The sequence below is a fragment of the Ammospiza caudacuta genome, chromosome 27, assembly GCF_027887145.1.
Source record: "Ammospiza caudacuta isolate bAmmCau1 chromosome 27, bAmmCau1.pri, whole genome shotgun sequence".
NCBI lineage: Eukaryota > Metazoa > Chordata > Aves > Passeriformes > Passerellidae > Ammospiza > Ammospiza caudacuta.
The window spans coordinates 2,147,640-2,172,211 of NC_080619.1; the positions used below are offsets into that span (position 1 = coordinate 2,147,640).

Sequence of the window (24,572 nt, forward strand, 5' to 3'; positions counted from 1 at the left end):
CTTTTATCCACCAGGAAATTTCTTGTCCCTGATTGCTCCCAGAGCTCAGCCCACAGCAAAAACACCCCCAGGACAAATCTGGAGTGAGTGATTTTCCCTGGAAAAGCTGCGTGGCCTCAGGTGGGATCAACACTCAGATTCCAGCTTCTCCTCCCCGTTCCCAGGGAACTGAAACCCCAGTTCCATGGAAATCAGAGCCCTCTCGGGGCAGCCAAACTGGTGAAACTGGTGCCTTCACAACTCCACGTTTTCCCAGGGTGGGATTGCAGCTCCCGCTTCCTTGGAGCCATGTTTCCATGGCAATTGGATTTTTTGTTTTAATATACATGCCTTGGTTTGAAAGGCCAGGTGTCTGCCAAGGGAGGCAGGAGCCTCTCTTGAAATGGAAAATGCAAACCCCCTCCCTTTTAATTGCTATAAATTTGAAATTAAGGGGCTCTCAGGCAGAGATATGGGAGCAGGAATAGAAATTCTTTATTAGGGACAAAATTAAAAATAAACAATGCAGTGATACAGGGGTCTCCTCCAGCCAGGTCTCATAAGCTCTTGGAGATCCGTATCACACCCAAGATAGCTCAGCCACCTCAGAAGGCATCAAATCAGCAGGATGGCTTCTGTGGCAGTGTTGGAAACAGAAAAGTTTTAATAAAAGGCAAAATAAAAAAGCAGAGAAAAACCGAGCCAGGTGCAAGAGGCTCTTGCTCCTGGTAAAACACTCCAGAAAAGCAATTGATTCCTTTGTTTTCTTCTTTTTCTAGTGAATTGCTTAGGTGGGACCTTTTGGCCCCTGTCCAATTGGCTATGCTTAAGTTTGAGGTCCTATGAGGTGTCTTTTTACCAAATTGAGGAGAGAGATTTCTGGGGTTTTTTCCTTTTTTAGGGGACAAAAGATACTTTTGTCACTCTGTGAACAGGGGACACATTCCTACAATGCAGTAATACAAAACAACCCTGCCAGAGTGAGAATAGGAGCTGTCACCCTGTGTGTCAGGGTGGTGGCACAGCCCCATCCCATGGGGGCTCAGCCCTCCTGCAGTGCCAGCTGTGGTTCTGCTGCAGCAGGGATCCTGCACAAGGGGGGAGTTTTCCTCTGCAGCTCCAGGGCTGCTGGAGATGGGCCTGGGCTCCCTCTGGCAATGCGGGGCAGCAGAAAGCTGCTCCTCTGGCAATGCAGTGGGCAAAGGCTGCTGGAGTGTCCCAAAGCTCAGATTGGATCCAGGTAGGAATGTTTGAAATCTCAGATTGGATCCAGGTAGGAATGTCCCAAACCCCAGATTGGATCCAGGTAGGAATGCTTGGCTCCTCCCCTGGGCGGAGCATCTCCCCATGGGATGGTGGAATTTGATCAGCCATGCAGGGACACTCATTGGCCACGGACAGAGGATAATTAATCATTAATGGCCCATGAAAGAAGAGATCTTCTGGAGGGAGGATTGGCTGTGGGAGAGATCAAGAAAATGAATAGAGATAACTGCCCCAGCTCTGACAGATGATAACAGAACACACACCCCAGCCACACCTTGCATTTCCAACCCAAGACAGTGTAAATCTTTGTTTGGGAAAAATGTGAGTGTTGGGAGTTTGGTCAGGAGTCCTGCATGGATAAGGAGGGGTTGGAGGTGCAGGAGCCTCCCTTGGAGCATAGGGAGCATTCAGGGATTCCCTGCCCAGCAGGGCCTGGGGGTGACCTGAGGACACACATCCAAGTCCTGCTTCCCAGAATAATGAGGAATGTGTAATAATATGTTACTCTTCAGGTCTTATGAGCTCTCAGAGAATCTTTCACACCTGAGATAGCCCAGCCACTCCAAATGGCATAAAATCAGCGGGATGGCTTCTGAGGTAGTGTTGGAAACAAAAAGGTTTTAATAAAAGGCAAAATAACAAAGCTCTTACAGAGAAAAACCAAGCCAGGGGCAAGAGGTCTTTGCTTCTACCAAAACACCCACAAAAGCAATTATTGTCTTTGTTCTCTTCTTTTTCTAGCTAATTACTTGGGTGGAACCTTTTGGCCTCTGTCCAATTGGCAGCCCCAGGTCTGAGGTGAAGTCCCCAGGGTCCTATGAGGTGTCTTTGTACAAACTGAGGAGAGAAACTTCTGGGCTTTTTTTCCTTTTAAGCAGACAAAGAATAATTTGGTCACTCCATCAACAGGCAGCACATTCCTACAGGAGGATTTGGGGAATCTCAGGGTTGGTGGGAACAGGGAGCACACCCAGAGCAGCCTCACAGCACTGGGAATTCCTGCCCTTCCCAGGGGTCACACAGGAGGTGGGGAGGTTCCTGGGAAGCAGGGGATCCCTGGAAAATGGGGGATCCTGGAAGATGGGGGATCCCTGGAAATTGTGGGAGCCCTGGAAGAGGGAATCCCTAGAAGGTTGGTGATCTCTGGGAAGGTTGGAGATCCGTGGGAAGAGGGAATCCCTGGAAGGCTGGAGATCCCTGGAAGGTTGGGAGATCCCTGGGAAGGTGGGGGAGCCCTGGCTCACTGTTTCCATGGTGATACCAAGAAAAGGATGCTGGAAAACCTCGGGATGACCTCAGCATCCCACAGCATTCCTGGGCCATGTCAGGCCCCTGCTCCAGGTCCCAGAGTGCCTTCCAGGGATGCACATCTGGGCCCCCTGCCAGATGTGGTTCCTGGGGCTCCCCCTGTGCCCCTCCTGGGGTTTGGGGGCACCTGGGGATTGGAAGAGCCCTTGGAATTCCTTGAGATGTCATTCCCGTTTTACGGAGGGGAGACTGAGGCCTAGGACAGTGAAACCTTTCCCAGCTCTGTTCCCTCTGTCCAGAGCAGGAGATTTGCAGGAATTAAGTGAGGAATTCTCAGATGGAGCCGTGTGGGACCTGCTTTGGCTTTGTCCAAGCAGGAACATCCCCCCTGGAGCTGCTGGCTGGGGATGACAGTTCCAGAGGTGGGGATGACAATTCCAGAACTACAAGACCACAATTCCAGGGCTGGGGATAACAACTCCAGAGGATAAAAATTCCAGGACTCAGGATAACCATTCCAGAGCTGAAGAATTACAATTCTAGAGCTACAGAATCACAACTCCAGAGCTACAGGATCACAATTCCAGACCTGGGGATGACGGTTCCAGAGCTGGGGATACCAATTCCAGAACTCAGGATAACAATTCCAGAGATGGAGAATAGCAGTTCCAGAGCTGAGGGATGACAATTCCAGAGCTGAGGATAACAATTCCAGAGCTACAAGATGATAATTCCAAGGCTACCAGGGCTACAGAATAACAATTCCAGAGCTGGGGATAACAACTCCAGAGCTGGGGATAACAGTTCCAGAAATGAGGAATAACAATTTGAGAGCTAGGGATAACAGTTCCAGAGCTACAGGATCACAATTCCAGAGCTGGGGATAACAACTCCAGAAGATAACAATTCCAGAACTCCAGGATCAAAATTCCAGTAACTTGGGATAACAATTCCAGAACTACAGGATCACAATTCCAGGGCTACAGGGTAACAGTTCCAAGAGCTGGGGGATAACAATTTCAGAAGTCAGGAATAGTAATTCCAGGGCTGTTGATAACAGTTCCACCAGAAGCATCTCCCAGCTCCAGCTGTATCCTCATTTCCCCATAAATCAGTGCCAGGATCAGCCTCAGCTGTTCATTCCCAGGGGGAATTGGATGTGTTTGCACAGGGCCAGGCAGGGTGAGAGGGAAGCTCCCTGCTTTTGGCAGCACTTGGCATTTTAATTCCTGACTTTTCAGGGATGAGCTTGGTCCCAGCTCTGCTGGAGATCCCTGTAGAGTTTTCCAGGGATGCTCTTCCCAAAAAAAGTCATGGGAAAGCAACAGCAGGAGTAAGAGCTGAGCTTCCCTCTGCAGCCAGCTGGGAGCAGGTGCTGAATTAATCCCAGCTTTAATTCAAGCTCCTTTAATCCTGCAGGGGAAAGAGTGGCTCAGGATTTGTTGGGAGACCCCACCCTGAGAGCAGGATTGGATTTAATGAGTGGGAAAATGCAGTTCTCAAGGAATTCTGGATTATTCCCAATCTGGAATGCTCTAAAACCTGAATTTCCAAGCTGGAGATGAAGGAAGGGGTTGGGCTTCCCCACATCCCAAAATAAGGCTTAAAACTGGGATGTGCCAAATCCCAAGGGATTGGGATTGATTTCTAATTTATCTGACCCAATCCAAAGATTTCAGCGTTATTTTTCCCCACATTGATGGGTGATTCCAAAAAATGGGCTCAGGATTCATTGGGAGACTCTGCTGGGTGCAGGAGTGGATTTACTGTGTGGATAAATGCAGTTTCCAAGGAATTCTTTATTATTCCCAACCTGGAATGGGCTATAAACTGAATTTCCAAGCCCTGAGAGTGGGTCTGGGGATAAATGAAGCGTTCCCAACATCCCAAACAAGTTAAAAACAAGTTGCACTGGGAGGTGCAACCCAAATCCCAAGGGACTGAGATTGTTTTTAGTTTCTCTGAGCAAATCCAAGGATTCCAGGATTATTTTTTCCCTCGGTGATGGTTGTTCATAAAAAAGGGGAAGAGCAGTGGCTCAGCCCCAGAGGTCCAGGAGAAATTCCCAGAAAAACCCATTCTAAATTATGCTAAAATTGGGAAAAATGGAAAAAAATTGTCAAATTGGACAAAAAAGTCAAGTTGTCAAAAACTCCTAAAATTTGAAATATTAATAAAATCATGGCAGGGTTTTTCCCTGGGATATTCAGAGTCCTCTCCAGTGCCAGGGGTTGCCACAGAGCCCTTTGGGATTTTTTGTGTGTCCAGGGAAAATTCCTTCAGAAATGAGTGGCCCCAAACCCGGATTTTTGGTGCTGCTGGTTCCTCCCTTTCCCCACAATTCCAAGAAATATTCAATCCCCACTAAAGCTCCTGGATCCCTGGTGGAATATTTAGGATGCAGTTAATGAGTTCTGATCCGGGCATTTCCATCCAAGCTGGGCTTTTAATTTGCCTCTCCTGGCAGCAAACAGGAATTTTGGAAGGAATAGATTTTTTTATGAGAAGGGACAATTTTTCCAAGCCAATCCCATGTTTTTTGTTTCATCTTTGTGCAGGAGAAACAAGGAAAGCTAAAAAAATCCTCTTTATTTTGTTTTCCTGGGTATCATCACTGATGGAATTCTGCAATTTTGGGGTTTAATCCCAAAGTTTTTTCCATGCTGTGGCCCTTCCCTCCCTCTCCATGGGCACCACTGGCTTCATTCCAGGATTTCCCATTTAGAATTCCAAATCCTCCTGGTTTTAAGATTAATTTGAATACCTGCAGGCTGGACTTTGGCATGGATGGACAGGGATTTACCCATGGACAGACCCCTGGGCATGGGAAATCCATGGAATTCAAGCTGGGGCAGGTGCAGAAATAGGCAGAAGAGTTGTGGATGGAAAATATTTTGGGAAAATGCCTGTTGCCCAACAAATTAAACGGAACAGGAGTTTTTTCATCTGAGGTGTCAGAGAATTAGTGAGGGAAGCAGATGGAATCTCCTCCGGAGTGCTGGAAGGGGATCAACACCCAGCAGAGCCGTGGGGGTGGGATGGGACCGGCAGGAGTGGGAAAATGGGATGGGAATTGGGGCTGGGGGGCCTGGGGGGAGCTTGGGAAGGGCTTGAGCCTGGCCTGGAATGGGATTGGGGCAGCTGGGGCAGAGCCTGGGGTGCTGTGGGGCTGTGCAGATGGGATTGGGATGGGGTTGGGAGAGGATTGGGATGGGATGGGATGGGATGGGATGGGATGGGATGGGATGGGATGGGATGGGATGGGATGGGATGGGATGGGATGGGATGGGATGGGATGGGGATGGGGTTGAGATTGGACTGTGGTGGGGTCAAGATGGGGTCAGGATGAGATTGGGATGGGATTGGGATGGGGTTGAGATGGGATTGGGATGGGGTTGGGATGATGTTGGGATGGGATGGGATTGGGATGGATTGAGATGGGAATGGGGTGGGATTGGGATTGGGATTAGGATTGAGATTGGGATGGGGCTGGGATTGATATGGGGTTAGGATGGGGATGGGGTTGGGATGGGGTTAGGAAGGGATTGAGATGGTGTTGGGATGGGGTTGGGATTGGGATAGAATTGGGATTGGATGAGATTGGGATAGGATTGGGATGGGGTTGAGATGGGATTGAGGTGGGTATGGGAATGGGATGGGGTTGGGATGGGGTTGAGATGTTCTCCATCACCAAAATCATTTGGGAAGAGCTGGTAGGGGTTTGTTCCCAAAAACAGTGGGGATGTGCAGTTTGGGGCTGGGGTTTTCCCAGGAGGTGACAGCAGAATTCCAAACTCCTGGATCAGCCCTTGGCCATGGCTTTGCTGAGTTGGGAGGTGACACCTTGGTGGGGCTGGAAGGGAGGGGATCCAAACACTGGGATGCTCCTGTTTGTCCTGGCAAATCCCAACCTAAACCCATCCCACCTGTGGGGTCTCGCTGTATTTGCCTTGGTGGCTCCTGGGTGAGCAGGGTCTGTTTAGGGGGATTTTGGGAAGGAATTCCTGGCTGTGAGGGTGGGCAGGCCCTGGCACAGGGTGCCCAGAGCAGCTGGGGCTGCCCCTGGATCCCTGGCAGTGTCCAAGGCCAGGTTGCACAGAATTTGGAGCACCTGGGACAGTGGGAGGTGTCCCTGCCATGGCAGGGGTGGCACTGGGTGGGTTTAAGGCCCCTTCCCACCCAAACTATTCCAGGATTCGATGATCCTGTGAGGAAAATCCTCTTGGGAGAAGGCAGCAGATCCCTTTGCCAGCAGAGTTAAATCCTGAATTCCTGAAATCCACAAAACCTCATCCAGAGTCCCCTCACTGTCCCCTTGTCCCCTACCCGTGTCCTCCCACCCCTCTTTGTGCAGGCCCTGGAGAAGCAGCTCCAGAGCTGTGGATGGCTGGGATTCCCAAGGTTCTCCCAGAGCTGTCAGAAATTGAAATGCACAATGAAATTGTAGGAAAATGCTACGGGGTAGTGGGAGGCTGAGGAATGATTCATCCTCCCAACAGAAACTCCTCAGATGTGGAGGTGGCACTGCTGGCCACCAGCAGGGATCCAGAGCCAGGAATATTCCAGGTTTAGGTCAAATTGGGCCTCGTTAACAACTTCCTCTGCCAGTCCCTGTTCCCAAATGGAATCTGGGGTTTGCTGAGGTGTGGGAGCAGCAGGAATCCCCAGGAGAGGAGGTGACACCGCGGGTGTGTGGGGACAGGAGCCCACAGGGCTGATCTGAGCTCATCAATTCTGCTTCCAAAACCACTCTGTGACTTTGGTCCACTCATTTTAATGGAACAAAGGGATTGACCTCGAGTTCCTCCACATGGATTTGGGATGTGGGAACCTCCCATCACCCTGAGCTCTGATGTGTCCCAGCCCAAAAGGCCTTTCCAGCTTGGAGCTGCTGCCAAACCCAAAATTCCTTGAAATTTAGGACATTTTTAATGTCATTTCATGACCAACATTCCCAAGTGGCCTCGGGCTGTGCCAGGGATGGGTCAGCAGAGGAGCATCCATGAATTCATGAATCCTTAGTGCTGGAGCCCTCCTGAAGAATGGGAACAGCTCAGGTTGGGGAGGGAGGAGCTGGTTTGGTTTGGTGATGTGGGAATGTCACCAAAGTGTCCTGGAACCAAATTCCAGCTGGAAAGGGGAAGTTTTCTCCTGGTTTCTCTTCCTTGGAAGTTCAGAGCTGGCTGGAGCTGCTGTGCCAGGGAGGGGGAGCTGGGATCAGGAGCTGGGGATGCTCCTGGTGCCCATGGGAGGTGATTTGGGATGAGGCCCAGGAGTGATCTGCTCCTGGCAAACCCTGCTGCTGGATCTCCTCCCTCAGTTACCAGGGATCCGATCATCCAGGTGGGAACATTCCAGCTGTTCCTGAGCTCCTTAACCTCCCCCTTCCCTTGCAGAGGAGACGACGTTCGAGGCCGGAGTCAAGGTGCAGATCCACAGCCAGTCCGAGCCTCCCTTTGTCCAGGAGCTGGGATTTGGGGTGGCCCCTGGATTCCAGACCTTCGTGGCCACCCAGGAGCAAAGGGTAAGTCCCAAATTCCTGTTCCACCCCTGGATCCCTCCAGGGCTTCTGTAATTGATGCCCCTTGAGATGCAGCTCCATCGTTAACAGGGTTTTGATGCCTTGCTTCAGATTTCTTGGGATGAGGGCAGCTTTTCCAGGTTATCTCCCATGGTTATTCCAGAGTCCTGCATTCCCACAGTTCCTTAAAGTCCCTCGGTAATTCCATCTCCAGGATGGATTTCATCCCTTGCTCTTCCATGGTTGGAGCTGAACTATGCTCCACGTGTTGGGTCCTGTCCAACCCACTGGGGTTTTCCTGGAAAAAATACATTCCAAGGAAATAAAGAGGCAGGAGGACAGAGTTTCCTGAAGGAGAACAGCAGGAATCTTTCAGGTGACACCAAAACATCCAAATGATTGATGGCAAACTCTCCTGGGATACCTGGAAATCATTATCTTCTGTGAATCCCAACAGTGACACATCCAGATGGATGGATGATGGATGATGGATGGATGGATGGATGGATGGATGGATGGATGGATGGATGGATGATGGATGGATGGATGGATGGATGGATGGATGGATGGGTGGATGGATCATGGATGGATGGGTGGATGGATCATGGATGGAATCCATGGATGGAATCCATGGATGGATGGATGGGCAGGGGTGGAAAGGGCTGGACAGGGCATCATGTGGTTCCTGATACTCAAAGATTTTGAGAACTGCTCCTCAAGTCAGACCCACCTGGCAGCTCCAGCAGTATTGAAAAGATTTGCCTTCCTTAAAAATCCCATCTTGAACAAGATTTGGGAGCAGGGCTGGGAGCTGCAGCCTGCAGAGAGGATCTCAATGGCTCTGGGTTAAACTGGTGCAAATTCCAGGACTTTGCTGCAGCTGCTGAAATCCTTCCCCACCCCACTGCCAGCACTACCTAGTCCAATATTTCCACTGAAAAATGAGAATTCCAACCAGAACATCATCCAGATGAGAGGGGAAAACATTCCACCCCAAATCCCCCCTTCCACATGGGAGATGTAGAGGAGAGAAGAACAGATTTAGGCACTCTCAGATCCAGGGTCTCCCTTTTCCAGGGGTTGTGCCAGAGTTTTGGGAGAGGGAAGGGCTCATTCCTGGGATTTTCTGACTGGTTTAACATCATCTGAGGGTTCCAAAGCCTTTTCTCAGGAGAGCTGGAGGGGTCTCCAGCGTTCAGCTCCTACCCTAATCCCTCTTCCCAGGAAATAATTTTTAACCTAATTACAACCATTAATAACTTCCTCTAATTAATTATTAGTCCTCAGGGACCTTAGGCTTCCCCTACCTTCCCAATGTGCAGCTTTTATCCCAATCCCTGATTTAGTCTGGGGTTTTTCCAACTAAATCTCTCTTTCTGTGCTGCTCCTTTAATAAACCAGAGCCAAAGGTGGAAGAGCTCCAGTAAATCCCCCAGGGACTGAGCCCAGGCAGTTACTGGGGTCCTGAACCCGGAGTTTTACACCCTGGGCCATAAAATGAATGATCCTGCAGCTGGAAAATGAAACAGGAATAAAGAAAAAGTGGAGCTGATTTCCCATCTTCCAGCTCATAGCAGCCTGAGGGAGTTAAAATCTCTTCTTACAGGGATAAAAGGTGTGGAGTGGGGAAGATTTGGGATGATGAGGAGTGGGTCAGAATTTGGGATGTTGGGGGTTCATTCCTGGCTGTGGAATTGTTCCCTGTGGCCCTGCTGAAATCCCTCCCTTCTTTCCCCATCCCACTCTGGAAATCAGAGCATTCCCTGGGATTTGCTCCCCGATTCTCTGCCTTCCCAGGGCTGCAGCTGCTCAGCACCAGTGAGGATTCACATCTTGGGACCATAAATCCTGGCTTTCCACCCAGTGCTTCCCAAAATCCCCCTGTCCAGAGCCAGCTCTGCTCCATGGTTGGCATCTCATTAAAAATCTCCCTTCACAAGGAGCTTTAAGGCTGGAAAAATGGGAATTAAATCAGCTTTGCTCCTCCTCCTGCAGAGGCTGAGCCCCGTGGTTCCTGCAAGGAGACACTCCTGGGATGCATTTCCCACCTTGGGAGTTACTGCAGGAGTGACCTTGGGAGGGACCTGGCAGTGGCGGGTGGGAATGCTGAGTCAGCAGCAAAAACTGCTGAGGAAGCAATTCCAACAGGAATTGTCCATAAAATGTGGTGGATGGGTTAAGGAGCCCAAGCTGCTTCTGGACACGTGGCCAAGGGAGATGCTTCCTGGTTAAAGAAAAGTGGGATTGTTCATCCTCGAGGGGCCACCAGGGGTGACCAAACTGAGACCTTCCAGGACCTGAAGGGGCTGCAGGAAAAATGGAGAGGGAATATTTCCAATATTTCCATGGAGAGGGATGGAGGGACAGGGAATGGCTTCCAGTGCCAGAGGGCAGGGCTGGATGGGAGATTGGGAATTGGGAATTGTTCCCTGGCAGGGTGGGCAGGCCCTGGCACAGGGTGCCCAGAGCAGCTGGGGCAGCCCTTGGATCCCTGGCAGTGTCCAAGGCCGGGTTGGACGGAGCTTGGAGCAGCCTGGCATAGTGGAAGGTGTCCCTGCCATGGCAGGGGTGGGAATTCAATGATTCTTAAGGTCCCTTCCATCCAAACCATTCCAGGATTCTCTTAGGCAATGGGTGGAGATGAGGCAGAGCCTGGAAGAGGCAGAGGGTGGGAAGGGAGGTTGGGAAGAGCCATCAGATCCGAGGATGAGGGAATGGTTTGGGTTTCCTGCTCCCCCTGTGCCCTGTGGAAAAGAGGATTTTATAAAAAGGTGGAAAAGTGAGGACAGGAAAACTTCAGAGTCCAATTCCTCCCAGCCCCCAAACTGGCACCTCTGCCAGAGCTTGGGAATTGGGTCCAACAAATCCGGGCAGATTGTTCTGGGAGAACGAGGGGGAATGGCCTGGCTACCTCTGGGTGTGCCAGGGAATGAGCAGGGGGAGAGGCAGAGATTCCTGGGGCGAATCCCCATCCCTGAGGGGTTTCATCCATGTGGATGTGGCATTTGGGAACATGGGGCAGTGGTGGCCTAGAGGGAACAGCTAGGCTCAATCTCAGAGGTCTTTTCCAACCTTTACAATTCCATAATTCCATTTTATTGGGAATTTAAGGCTGATTTTGCACCTGAGCCCATCCAGGGGGAGCAGGAATGGGAACAAACCTGGGAGGGGCTGCCCTGGACTTTTCATGGATCTGCAGGAGGTCTCAGTGCTGCTGTTCCTGTTGGATTTGCAAAGAAGGATCCTGGAGCTCCAAAATCCCAAATTCCCTGGGCACTCATGAGCCCTGTACCACCCCCAAGCTCTGCCCCAAGGGGCTGGAAGGGTCAAATTCATCCCTGAAAACCAATTCCTCAGGAAAGGAGCAAATGGGAAGGAACAGGCAGGATGGGAAAGGAGCTGGAGATGCAAACAGACAATTCCAGCACCATTAACTGGGAGCAGTTCCAGCATCATTAACTGGGAGCTGGGATCAGCCAGCCGTGCCTGCTCTGGGTTTCTCAGCTTTCCACAAGGGCTGGAGCTGCCTGGGATGGAAATTCAAGAAGCTGCTGCTGCTGCTGCTGGAGGTCTCCTTAAGGAGCAGAGGGTTCTGGTTCTGGTTTCATTGGGAACCCAGCCCAGGTGGGGACGTTCAGGGAGGGCTTGGATCCTTCCTTGGGATCACTGGAATTTGGTGAGGAGGTCTGGGCAGGGATTGGTGCTGGATCCATCCCAGAGCCAGAGGGAAATGGGGCAGGGAAAGGTTCATCACCCAGAGGTGCTGGCACTGCCCAGGCTCCCCAGGGAATGGTCCCAGAGCTCCAGGAGGGTTTGGACAGCGCTGCCAGGGATGCCCAGGGTGGGAGTGTTGGGATCCTGGGGGATTGTTGGGATCCTGGTCAGGAACAGGGGCTGGACTCAATCCTTGTGGGACCCCTCCCAACCTGGGATATTCTAGGATTTTATCAAACTGCTCCGATCATCTCCACACGTTTCCCTGTTTGAGAAAATGAAACAGGCAGGGAAATCAGGGATAGCAGTTCCAGTTAACTGAAGGTCACTCCTTCAGTGTGGGCAGATGCTCCGTGCCAGGAGCAGTGTGGAAAGGCAGGAATGTGGCCAGGGAAGGGCTGTGGCAGGAGCTGATCCTCCCCTGCCCTGGGATCTCTTCCCTCCAGGTTTTCCAAGCTCATCCCCTCTTTTCCTGGCATTTGGGACAAGCAGAATCCATCCAGCTTCCAAGGAGTCAAATCCATTTTTTCCTTCCCCTTTTAGCACCTGGCAGCTGGGAACTGATCCCAGTAATCCTGGAGAAAGCCGGGATCAGGAGGGCAGGAAAAGCATTTAATTCATTAATTAATTATTAATGACTGCAAAAGGGCAAGGCTGGGAGTTTGTCACCCTCAGTTAGAGGCTGGAGCAGGATTTCTTACACAGGAACAGGAGGAGGAGCCTGGAGAAGCTTCCAGGGAGCACAAATCCTGCAGGATCCAAGGGCAGGGATGTTCCTGCTGCCTTTCCCTGCTTTTCCTGCTGCTTTGCTGTGGTTTGTTGCCACTTTGGGGCAGCAGGGGAGGGTGGATGTGGCATTCACATTCAACAGAGAGAGACATCATTCTCTCTCACAGGATTTTTCCTGGAGAAGCACAGAGAGAAGAGAAAACAATTCTTATCTCTATTCTCTGCTCCTGTTGTTTTTGCACATGTGGAATGTGTTATGGAGATTGTTTACCCAAAGTGATTTGTTGATTGGGTTCTTCTGAGGGTTGTTTGGTTTCCTTGGCCAGTTGGGTCAAAGCTGTGTCGAGGCTGTCTCAGAGAGTCATGGGTTTTTCTTTAGTATCTCTTTAGTATAGTTACGATATATTATTAATGTAATATAGTGTTAATAAAGCAATTGTTCAGCATTCTGAATCATGGATCAGATGCCAGTTGTGGGAATCTACCAAATTAGAGAATTTTGGGAAAGCTGCAAAAGGCAGGCCTCAGAGACAGCAGAACTGTGATTGGAGCTAAGCAGCAGCCGTGAGATATGTCAGCAGAAAAATTATTTAAACTGTAGAAAAGCAAGGACAAGTAGAACAATGGTCTGTGTATTAATGCTTGTCTAGAATAACTCTCTAAGCTGCAGAAAAGTTTATCTAGCATGATATTAGGAAGGTTAAAGCTTAACAATGGAGCTCTGTGCATTGTGTTTTAAGGCTCACAAGCAGGTATTGTATTTAAAATAAGCAAGCATTGTTTTAACCAAAAGTACATATGCTTATAGTGATTAGATAAAAGTACTGTCAATGTGCTTTTGCTTTGTGTGATTGGTCAAAAAGATTATAAAATAAGTTGTGACATTGAGTTCCTGGTGTGCTGCCTGGGATGTGAGCTCCCAGCATCACCAACCATTGCCAGGTGTTGGGGTCACCCTGCATTCCATAGGTGGAGGGAGCAGCTCCACATCCCGAGGCTGATCCAGCCCAAATCCCTCTCACTCCAGCTGGGATAATCTGACAGAAAGGAAAGGAATTCCTGAGGGAACCCCTCAGGAGGAGGATCAGGATCTGGATCAGGAGGGGCTGCAGGGAGAGGGATCAAGCCCAATGAAGTCTGTCCCATTAATTCTGAGGGCTGGGATTGCTCCCTCCATCCTGCTCCAGCTCCTTGGGTGCCTTTCCCAGCAGCTCCAGGGCCACAGGAGCAGGACTCCAGCTCTGAAGGGAGTTCAGCAGCTCCACGGGATTGAGGCTTTGCTTGGAAAGGCTTTTCCTGAGGTTTCAGCCCTGATTTGGCCAGGCAGGGCTTCAGAGGAGCCCTCAGGGATGGATTCCCCCTGGATTTAAGCCCAGGGATTCCTGTGCCAGGCTGGGAGCAGCAGCTGGGGGAAAACTCCAGGCTTTTCCAGGGAATGGGCAGATCCTCCTGCTTTGGGAGGGTTTGGTGGAGCTTTTCCAGTTTGTAAAGCAGAGTCTGGCAGGCAGAAATTCCAGCTGATCCCTCCACCGCTGCTGCCACTCATGAGATGTTCATTGTCAGCTGGGAGTGTCACCTCCAGGATGGAGTGTCACCTCCAAGATGTTCATTGTCACCTAAGAGTGTCACCTCCAGGATGTTCATTGTCACCACGAGAACATTCTTTGTCACCTGAGAGTGTCAGCACCAGGACATTCATTGTCACCTAGGAGCGTCACCTCACACTGGGAGTGTCACCTCCAGGATGTTCACTGTCACCTGGGAGTGTCACTCAGTGGCACTGGGACAGCTTGTCCCAGTGAGTTATGCCAGGAGTCAGGGAGCTCCTGGAAGGGGGGATGCCCTGAGGGGCTGCAGGGGCTGCCCTGTGACAGGGGACATGTCCTGCCCTGTCCCTGTCCCTCTTGCTGGCCCTGGCCCTGTCCCCAGCTCATGTCCCTGTCTCCCAGCTGATGTAGCTACCCCTGTCCCTGTCCACAGCTGATGTCCCTGTCCCTGTTCTCAGTTGAGGTACCTGCCCCTGTCCCACAGTTGATGCCCCTATGCCATCCCTGTCCCCAGCTGATGTCCCTGTCCCCAGCTGACCCCTGTACTGTCCTGTCCCCATCTGATGTCCCTCTGTGTCCCCATCTGATAGCCCTGTCCCTGTGCTGTCCTTGTCCCCAGCTGATGTCCCTGTGTGTCCCCATCTGATGTCCCTGTCCCTGTGCTGTCCCCAGCTGACCCCTGCCCCCATGAGTCCCCATTTAATGTCTGTGTCCCCAGCTGACCCCTGTCCCCATCTGACAGCCCTGTCCCTGTCCCCCTGTGTCCCCAGGTGACCCCTGTGCTGCCCTGTCCCCAGCTAATGTCCCTGTCCCCAGCTGACCCCTATCCCTGTGTCCCCATCTGATGTCCCCCTGTGTCCCCAGCTGACAGCCCTGTCCCTGTACCCATCTGACCCCTGTCCCTGTCCCCATGTCTCCCCATCTGATGTCCCTGTGTGTCCCCAGCTGATGTACCTGCCCCCTGTGCTGTCCTAGTCCCCAGCTGATGTCCCTGTCCCTGTCCCCATCTGATGTCCCTGTGTCCCCAGCTGATGTCCCTGTCCCTGTCCCCATCTGATGTCCCTGTGTGTCCCCAGCTGATGTCCCTGTCCCCCTGTGTCCCCATCTGACTCCTGTCCCTGTGCCCATCTGATGTCCCTGTGTCCCCAGCTGACGTACCTGCCCCCGCCGTGGGGCGAGTGCCGCTCCCCGGAGCTGGGCCTGGCGTTCTTCCCGGTGTACAGCGTGACAGCGTGCAGGATCGACTGCGAGACACGCTACATCGTGGAGAACTGCAACTGCAGGATGGTGCACATGCCAGGTCGGGGACAGCAGGGGACAGGGGGGGACAGCTGGGGACAGGGGGAGCAGCAGGGGATGGGATGGAGGGAGGATTCCTGGCGTAGAGCGTGACAGCCTGCAGGAACAGCTGGGGACAGTGGGGACAGGGGGGACAGCTGGGGATGGGCTGGAGGGACGATTCACATGGCAGGTCAGGGACAGGGACACCTGGGGACAGTGGGAGCACCTGGGGACAGCAGGGACAGCTGGGGATGGGCTGGAGGGATGGTCAGGGACAGTCAAGGACACCTTGGGGGACAATTGGGGCATGGACTGGAAGGAGAGACCACGTGCCAGATCAGTGACAAGGACACCTGGGGATGGGCTGGAGGGACAATTCACATGTCAGATCAGGGACAGTGACAGCGGGGAGAGCAAGGACAGCAGGGGACAGCTGGGGACAGTGGGGACACCTGGGGGTGGGCTGGAGGGACAGGCCATGTGCCAGATCAGGGACAAGGACACCTGGGACACCTCACAATGGGTTGGAGGGATCGTTCACATGCCAGGTCAAGGATAGGGACACCTCCAGGACAGCTGGAGCATAGAGTGGAGGGACAGGCCATGTGCCAGGTCAGGGACAGGGGAGACAGCTGGGCACAGCTGGGGATGGGCTGGAGGGACAATTCACATGCCAGGTCAGGAACAGAGACGCTGGGGACACGTAGGGATGGGCTGGAGGGATAGTTATGGACAAGGACATTTGGGGACGGGCTGGAGGGACAGGCCATGTGCCAGATCAGGGACAGGGACACCTGGGGATGGGCTGGGGGGACAGTCAAGGATGGGGACACCTGGAGGGACATCTGGGGCTGGGCTGGAGGGACAGGCCATGTGCCAGATCAGGGACAAGGACACCTGGCCTGGGCTGGAGGGGCTGGGGGTACCTGAGGGAAGAAGGTGCCCGTGGCCTTTGGGAAAGGCTGGATCTGAGCCAGCAGGGCCATCCCTGTCCTGGGGGATCAGGGACAGCAGAGGGGCAGGGAGGGATTGTCCAGCCCCGCTCTGGGTTGGGGCAGCCTCACCGAGAATTCTGGGGCGACTTTGGGCACCACAAAATAAAAATTACATCGAGGAACTCGAGAGGGTCCAAAGGAGGGACACGAGGATGGGGAAGGGTCTGGAGGGGTCACACGAGGAGCAGCTGAGGGCTGAGCTCAGTGTCCTCAGGAGGGGCACAGAAGGGGCAGCTCCCATCTCTGCTCCCTGTGACGGGGACAGGACCCTGGGAATGGCCTGGGGCTGTGTCACAGCGGGCTTGGGATGGATTTCAGTGAAAGGTTCTCCCCCCAGAGGTGCTGGCACTGCCCAGGCTCCCCAGGGAATGGTCCCAGAGCTCCAGGAGGATTTGGACAGCGCTGCCAGGGATGCCCAGGGTGGGATTGTTGGGGCATCTGGGCAAGGCGGGGGGTGGGACTGGATGCTCCTGAGGGTCCCTTCCAGCCCAGGATATTCCATAACTCCCTGTGAAATGGCCAAACCATAGAAGAGAGACTTGGGTGTGGTGAAGGCTGGAAATGCCTTCTGTGAGGATCAGATCCCCCCTGGGTGCTGCTCCCAGCAGCTCCTGCATGCCAAGGCCCCTATGGCTGGCATAGCTGGGCACAGCCGAGCTCACCTGGCTGCAGGGGGGTCCCTGGGTGTCCCCCTGAGATGGATTTGTCCTGTCCTTGCAGGGGATGCTCCCTTCTGCACCCCGGAGCAGTACAAGGAATGCGCGGAGCCCGCGCTCAGTGAGTACCGGGGAGCCCTGGGTCCAGGGATGGAATGTTCATGGAATTCAGCAGCCTGGATGCTCCTGGCTGGGCAGGAACAGGGGGTCTGCAGCCTGGAGAGGGGCTGGGAATAGCCCCAGGCTGCTGGGAAGTGCTGGATGCAGGCTGGGATGGAGTTTCTCCTGGTTTTCCACGAGCACAGAAACCCTTGGGATCAGGGGAGAGGGTTTGGGGTGGAGGGACCCATCCCCAGCCTGGATTCAGGGACTCAGCCACGGGTTCTCCAAGCTGTTGTTGATGACAGAGTGTCACCTGCAGCAAGAGGCCCCTCCAAGGGGGTGAGAACTGGGATGAACTGGGAGAGAAATGTCCAGAGTCCAAAAGTTCCAGAGGAACTTCAGGAACAGCCTCATCCCAGAATCTTGGCCCCTTTGTGGGAGGGATGATCTCTGCTCCTGTCCTGCTCCATGTCCCTGCTCCATGGGGTCCTTTCCTGCTCTGTGGAGTCCCTCCCTGCTCCATGGAGTCCCTCCTTGCTCCATGGGGTCCCTCCCTGCTCCACGAGGTCTCTCCATGGGACCCCGTGTGCTCCATGGGGTCCCTCCCTGCTTGCTCCATGCCCCTGTTCCATGTCCCTGCTCCCTGGGGTCCCTCCCTGCTCCTGGGGTCCCTGTTCCATGTCTCTGCTCCTTGGGGTCCCTCCCTGCCCTATGGGGACCCCGTGTGCTCCATGGCTGCCCCCCTGCAGGTCTCCTGGCAGAGAAGGACAGCAATTACTGCATCTGCAGGACCCCCTGTAACCTCACCAGGTACAACAAGGAGCTCTCCATGGTCAAGATCCCCAGCAAGACCTCGGCCAAGTACCTGGAGAAGAAGTTCAACAAGTCGGAAAAATACATCTCGTGAGTGGGGGAGGGCCTGGATTCCTTTGGGTTTTGGGTGGGAAATGTCTGGGAAATGCCCAGTCCTGGCCAATCCATCCCCAGCACAGGGATGAGCAGAGTGAAAACCTGGGAGAGATGAGGTTGATTTCTTCTCTGAGTTCCTTTCCAAGGATTGTCCTCATGGGAATCCTCCAGTCCCACCAAAAAGAAGTCCAAAATGTGCCACTCTGCTGGTCCTGTTGGAGATTTGTGTCTTGGGCTGAGCTCCTCAGGCCATGGAGCTCTCCCAGCCCTGGGCGTGTGATTGCTGTGTGTGGGAAGTGAGAGTTGTTCCAGATCCCTTGGATTCTCTTCCCAGAATTATGGAATCATGAAATGGTTTGGGTGGGAAGGGACCTTAAACCCACCCAGTGCCACCCCTGCCATGGCAGGGACACCTTCCACTATGCCAGGCTGCTCCAAGCCCCGTCCAACCCGGCCTTGGGCACTGCCAGGGATCCAGGGGCTGCCCCAGCTGCTCTGGGCACCCTGTGCCAGGGCCTGCCCACCCTCACAGCCAGGAATTACCATCCAAGAGAAGAGTTCCCAGCAAAGTGAGCTCCAGGATCCTGAGGAATTCTGGGCAAACCTTTCCCAGGTGCTCCAAAGGCTCCCAGAGCTCTGGTCTGCACCAGCTCCAGGTTCTGTGGGCTCTGAGGACCCTAAAGAGAGGAACAATCCATACAAAAAGGGGAATAAAGCCCAAAATCCCATTTTTCCCTTATCCCAGAGGACTGAGCCACCGGTGGCTCCTGGGCTGATGTTTCTCCTGTTCCCACAGAGAGAACATTCTCGTGCTGGACATTTTTTTTGAAGCACTCAACTACGAGACCATTGAGCAGAAGAAAGCCTATGAAGTGGCAGCCTTACTTGGTAAGGGGGCACTGGGACCAGTTTGGGGTCTCTGCTGGTCTGGGGGGAGAGAGAGAGACTGGGAGGGGTCCACAGCCTTGAAACGTCCAGCAAAGCCCCATGGCTGCTCTCCTCACCCCACCTCATCCCAGGGATGTCCCCATGGATACTCTGGGTGCTCATGGAAGATTCTGGAGCTGCTCCATCCCTGCCTGTTCCTTTTTTGGAGATTTGGTGTTGGGTGGGTGCTGGGTGCTCTCTGTGATGCAGGACGGGGAGGGCATCCCAAAACCATCTCCCCATCACCTCTTCCCTGCTCTAAATCCAAGTTTCCAAGCCAGGCTTGAGCTCTTGGCCTTCAGCTGCTCCATGGAGGAGGAGGAGCCCCATGGAAGGTTCAGCTCCATCCCTGCCTGCTCCCAGCACCCATTTTTGGGGATTCCGCTCCCCTGGCAGTGTGTGAGGGAGGACACCCCAAAACCATCTCACATCACCTCTTCCCTGCTCCAAATCCACCTTTTCCAGCTGGGCCTGAGCTCTTGGCTCATCCTCATGAAGGAGCTGAAGGGGACCCATGGAAGGTTCTGCTCCATCCCTGCCTGCTCCCATTTTTGGGAGATTTTGGGGCTGAGTGCTCTCTGGGCAGTGTGGGAAGGACACTCCAAAATCACATCTCCATCTTCCATCACACCTCTTCCCTGCTCCAATCCATCCTTTCCAGCAGGAGGTGCAGGAGACCCATGGAAGGTTCTGGAGCTACTCCATCCCTGCTTGCTCCCAGCTCCCCAATTTTGGAGATTTGGGGTTGGGTGTGTGCCGGGTGCTCTCTGTGGTGCAGAGTGTGGGAGACATCCCAAAACCATCTCCCCATCACCTCTCCCCTGCTCCAAATCCAAGTTTTCAAGCCAGGCTTGAGCTCTTGGCCTTCAGCTGCTCCATGGAGGAGGAGAAGCCCCATGGGAGGTTCTGCTCCATCCCTGCCTGCTCCCATTTTTGGGAGATTTTGGGGCTGGGTGCTCTCTGGGCAGTGTGGGAAGAGCATCCCAAAATCACGTCTCAATCACCTCTTCCCTGCTCCAAATCCACCTTTTCCAGCCTTTGGATGCCTCATGGAGGAGCTGCAGGAGACCCTGACTGAGAGCTCAGCCCCAAATCAGCTCCAGCTTTGGGGTCCCAGCTGCAGATTTGGGGTTTGGGGTTTGGGGTTGGGGTGAGCCCTCCCCCAGCCCTGCAGCCTCCCTGGATCCCTCTGCAATGCTGGGGGTGCTCAGCCCCTTGGGAAGCTGGGGCTGGGGCACAGAGGTGTCCCCGTGTCACCCCACAGGGTGGCCCTACCAAAAGCCCCCTCAGGAGCCCTTCTGCACATCCTGGCGCTTTTCCAGGAATTCCAGGCAGGAACAGGAGGCTGCTGGAGCCTCTCTGACCCCAACCCTGTCTGCACATGATAGAACCCTCATTCCCAGGGCTCTGGAACTTCAGGAACAGCCTCATCCCAGAATCTTTTCCTCCAGGTGAATCCCCCTGGTGTAAACCCAGAACACCGCCTGGGATCATTCAGGGCTCTCACCTTGATCCCAAACTTTTCCCCCTTTTCCTCTCTCCATGTCTCATGGACACCCCTGGAAAAGGCCCCTTCCCCTCACCCATGGGTGCCTTTGCCCTGGGGGTCAATCCAGGGCTGTTTTCCAGCAAAGTCCATGGGGTTTGTCTTCCCTGAGCACCACATCCCAGTCACCTTCTGTGACCGTGTTTACAGGGGTTCTTGGATTAGGGAAGAGACAAAGGATTTGACTTTATGTTTCAGAAGGCTTGATTTATTATTTTATGATATATAGTATATTAAAACTATATTAAAAGAATGGAAGAAAGGATTTCATCAGAAGGCTGGCTAAGAATAGAAAAAGAAAGAATGATAACAAATGCTTATGGCTGGGACAGAGAGTCTGAGCCAGCTGGCTGTGATTGGCCATTAATTAGAAACATCCACATGAGACCAATCCCAGATGCACCTGTTGCATTCCACAGCAGCAGATAACCATTGTTTACATTTTGTTCCTGAGGCTTCTCAGCTTCTCAGGAGGAACCATCCTAAGGAAAGGATTTTCCATAAAAGATGTCTGTGATGGGGGGGACTGAAGGAGGCATCCAGAAGCAAGGCTGGGATGGATGGGAGAGCAGATGGTGCCCAAAGGATCCCCCAAGGACACAGAATGGGGAGGAGGAGTGAGGAGTCACCTGGAATGGGCAGGGCAGGAAGGGTGGGCTCGGGATGTGACCAATCTTTGCTTTAACATGAGAATAATGAGAGGAATGGGAGGGTGAAGCAATGGGCATTGCAACAGCCCTGCTGGACGTAACCCTGGGGTTACTGGTCAAACTGGGGCACCTCCAGCCTGGCCAGAGCCTGGGGACAGCTCTGTCACCTCCAGGGTGGGAGGGAACGGGGGTGGTGTTTGAGGGTCCCCAGGACAAGGGGAGAGATGGGAATCTTGACTCCATGTTTCAGAAGGCTGATTTATTATTTTATTTATGTTATATTTATGTTTATTTGTGATTTATTTATGTTATATTATATTAAAAGAAAATGCTATGCTAAAACTACACTAAAAGAATAGAAAGAAGACATCAGAAGGCTTGAAAGGAATTAATAATAAAATCTTGTGACTGACCAGAGCCCCGACACAGTTGGGCCTGTGATTGGCCATTAATTAAAAACAACCACATGACACCAATCCCAGATGCACCTGTTGCATTCCACAGCAGCAGATAATCATTGTTTACATTTTGTTCCTGAGGCTTCTCAGCTTCTCAGGAGGGAAAATCTTAAAGAAAGAATTTTCCATAAAAGATGTCTGTGACACCAACCCAGGCTGGGGACATGTCCCATCCCAGGGGATGTGGGAATCCCTTCCCACTTTTGGCCAGGCTGGGGTTTCTCCTTGGCTCCAGGGACATTCATTCTTCCCAGCACCTTGCCCAGAGTGGGAATTGGGATTCCTGAAGGATTCCATGCTCCATTAGCAGGAAAACCATTCTGGGGGTGTCCATTTGGGGTCAGGCCCGTTCCCGGGACACCCTAGATGCCATTGCAGGCCCTGCTGCTCCAGGGGGTTGTCCCCAGTTTGGGAGGATGGCAGGGCCCAGGCAGGGCCCAGCAGTGCCTGGGAGCCCTCACGGTGCTGTCCCCTGCAGGTGACATTGGTGGCCAGATGGGGCTGTTCATCGGGGCCAGCATCCTCACCATCCTCGAGCTCTTCGATTACCTGTACGAGGTAAGGCCTTCCCAGCCCAGGATAGCCCAGGATATCCCACCCTGGAGCCCCTCAGCCCAGGATATCCCAGGATTTCCCATCCTGGTGCTCCTCATCCCTGAATTTGCCCCTCATCGCCAGATTTGACTTTCCTGCCCCTCATCCCCAGATTTGCCACTCCTGGAGCCCCTTAGCCCAGGATTTCCCACCCTGAAGCTCCTCAGCCCTGTTTTTGTCACTCCTGATGCCCCCTCATCCCTGGATTTGTCCTTCATCCCAAGATTTGCCACTCCTGGAGCTCCTCATCCCCAGATTTGCCACTCCTGGTGTCCCCTCATCCCGGGATTTCCCATCCTGGAGCCCCTCAACCCTGGTTTTAACCCTCCTGGTCCCCCTCATCTCCAGATTTGCCATTCCTGGAGACCCCCAGCCCAGATTTGCCCATCCTGGTGCTCCTCATCCCTGAATTTCTGATGTCTCTCATGCCCAGATTTGCCACTCCTGAAGCCCCTTAGCCCAGGATTTCCCACCCTGGGGCCCCTTGTCCCTGTTTTTGCCACTCCTGGTGCCCTTCATCCCTGGATTTCCCATCCTGGTGCTCCTCATCCCTGGATTTGCCCCTCATCCCCAGATTTGACTTTTCTGCCCCTCATCCCCAGATCTGCTGCTCCTGGTGCTCCTCAACCCTGGATTTGCCCCTCGTCCCTGGATTTGCCATTTCTGACACCCCTCATCCCTGGATTTGCCACCTCGAGTCCCTCAGACCAGGATTTCCCATCCTGGTGCCCCTCATCACCTGATTTGACTTTCCTGCCCCTCATCTCCAGATTTGTCACTCCTGGTGCCTCCCAGCCCAGGATATCCCACCTGGATCCCCTCAGCCCAGGATATCCCAGGATTTCCTATCCTGGAGCCCCTTATCCCTGTTTTTGCCACTCCTGGTGCCCTGCATCCCCAGATTTGCTACTCTTGGTGCTCCTCATCCCTGGATTTCCCATCCTCGAGCCCCTCGTGCCTGGATTTCTGTTGTCTCTCATCCCCAGATTTCCCATCCTGGAGCCCCTCAGCCCTGTTTTTGCCGCTCCTGGTACCCCCTTGTCTCCAGATTTTCCATTCCTGATGTCCCCTCATCCCTGGATTTCCCACCATGGAGCCCAAGATTTCCCATCCTGCTGCTCCTCATCCCTGGATTTGCCATCCTGGTGCCCTTCATGCCTGGGTTTCCCATCCTGGTGCTCCTCATCCCAGGATTTCTGGAGCCCTTCATCTCTGTTTTTGCCATTCCTGGTGCCCCTCATCCCTGGATTTTCTGTTCCCTGGGGATCCCAGAGCCCCCCCACAAATTTCCAACCTGCCTCATCCAGCTCAGGGTGGGAACAGGGAGTTTTATTGCCATGGGATGGGAGAGTTTTCCGTTTTATTCATTGTTGTCCATTTGATTTAATGTGTCCCAGTCCAGACTGGGGACACATCCCATTCCAGGGAACCCCCACAATCCCAGCTCTGAACTCACTTCAAATCCTCTCATTTTCTTTTCTTTTTTAATATTTTTATATTTTCAGACAATTGCCTCCATCCCAATCCCTCCTGGGCAGCTCCAGCATTGGTGCCATTAACCAGGAATTAAAAACATGGAAAAATTCCAGGCCTAAAGCTCAGAGATCAACAAAAGCCGAGCCTGAATTTAGAGCTCGGCCTGGATACCCAAATATTTCATTACATTTGCCTTTTCCTGGATTTCTTGGGGATTTTTTCTTAAGTAGGCCATAAGAAACCTCACAAATTTGGGTTTTTCCTCTCTGTTTTCCTTCTTTCTTTGACATCTGCTGATAAAATATGTCAAATGTGGGGGGGGTTGCTGCACTTTTTATTTTTTTTCTTCCTATTTGGGCTTAAAATTCATTTTGTCCCCTCGGAGAAGCTCCCTGGGAATGCCCCATCAGGGGAATCTTCACAATCCCAGATATTTAACCCCACCAGCCAGGAAAAAAGGAATAAAATACCTTAAAATTAATAAAAATCCACACTGTTTTCCCCCTCTGTTTGGAGTTTCACAAAGTGGGGGTCAGCACCTCAAAAATTTGAGTTTTCAGCCAAAATATTTAGACATTCTGAGAATGAAAGCAACCAGATACTATTTTTTTTTTCATAGATTGGCCAAATTTGGAGGAAATATTGACCATAAAGAGGCTTTACTGTGATCTTCTGCTGAGCTCTGTCCTGCTGGTCCCAAATTCCCACCACACTCCCCTGCACCAACCAGGATCCACATTCCTTAGGAACTGACCCATTTTTGGGGGATTTCAGGATTTCAGCTTTCTTCTTGTTGGCTTTATTTCTCTTTTCTCCCAGTGGGAGCTTTCCAGTAAAACACTTCCCAAGTTTTATGGGCTTTCCCTAGAAGCCAAATCCTGCAGCAGCAGCAGGAAGATGAGAGGGCTGGGAAGGGAAATGGAGCTCACAGAGTTGGGAGCTTTCCCTGAACCCCAAAAGTGTCCCAAAAATGG

The 24,572-nt window shown here is 52.7% G+C and overlaps 1 protein-coding gene across 2 annotated transcripts in view; it reads left to right on the plus strand.

The window, feature by feature from the left end:
- LOC131568468 (acid-sensing ion channel 2) overlaps positions 1–24,572 on the plus strand; it is a 486,813-nt gene that overhangs the window by 458,628 nt on the left and 3,613 nt on the right. For both annotated transcript variants that reach the window (XR_009275728.1, XM_058820549.1), the window contains exons 3-8: positions 7,890–8,017; positions 15,154–15,304; positions 17,001–17,057; positions 17,788–17,941; positions 18,744–18,835; positions 22,007–22,086. Coding sequence is in view for 1 of the 2 variants with exons in the window: in XM_058820549.1 (XP_058676532.1) it covers positions 7,890–8,017; positions 15,154–15,304; positions 17,001–17,057; positions 17,788–17,941; positions 18,744–18,835; positions 22,007–22,086 (662 nt within the window). In the remaining variant the exon portion in view is untranslated. The remainder of the gene's footprint in view (positions 1–7,889; positions 8,018–15,153; positions 15,305–17,000; positions 17,058–17,787; positions 17,942–18,743; positions 18,836–22,006; positions 22,087–24,572) is intronic.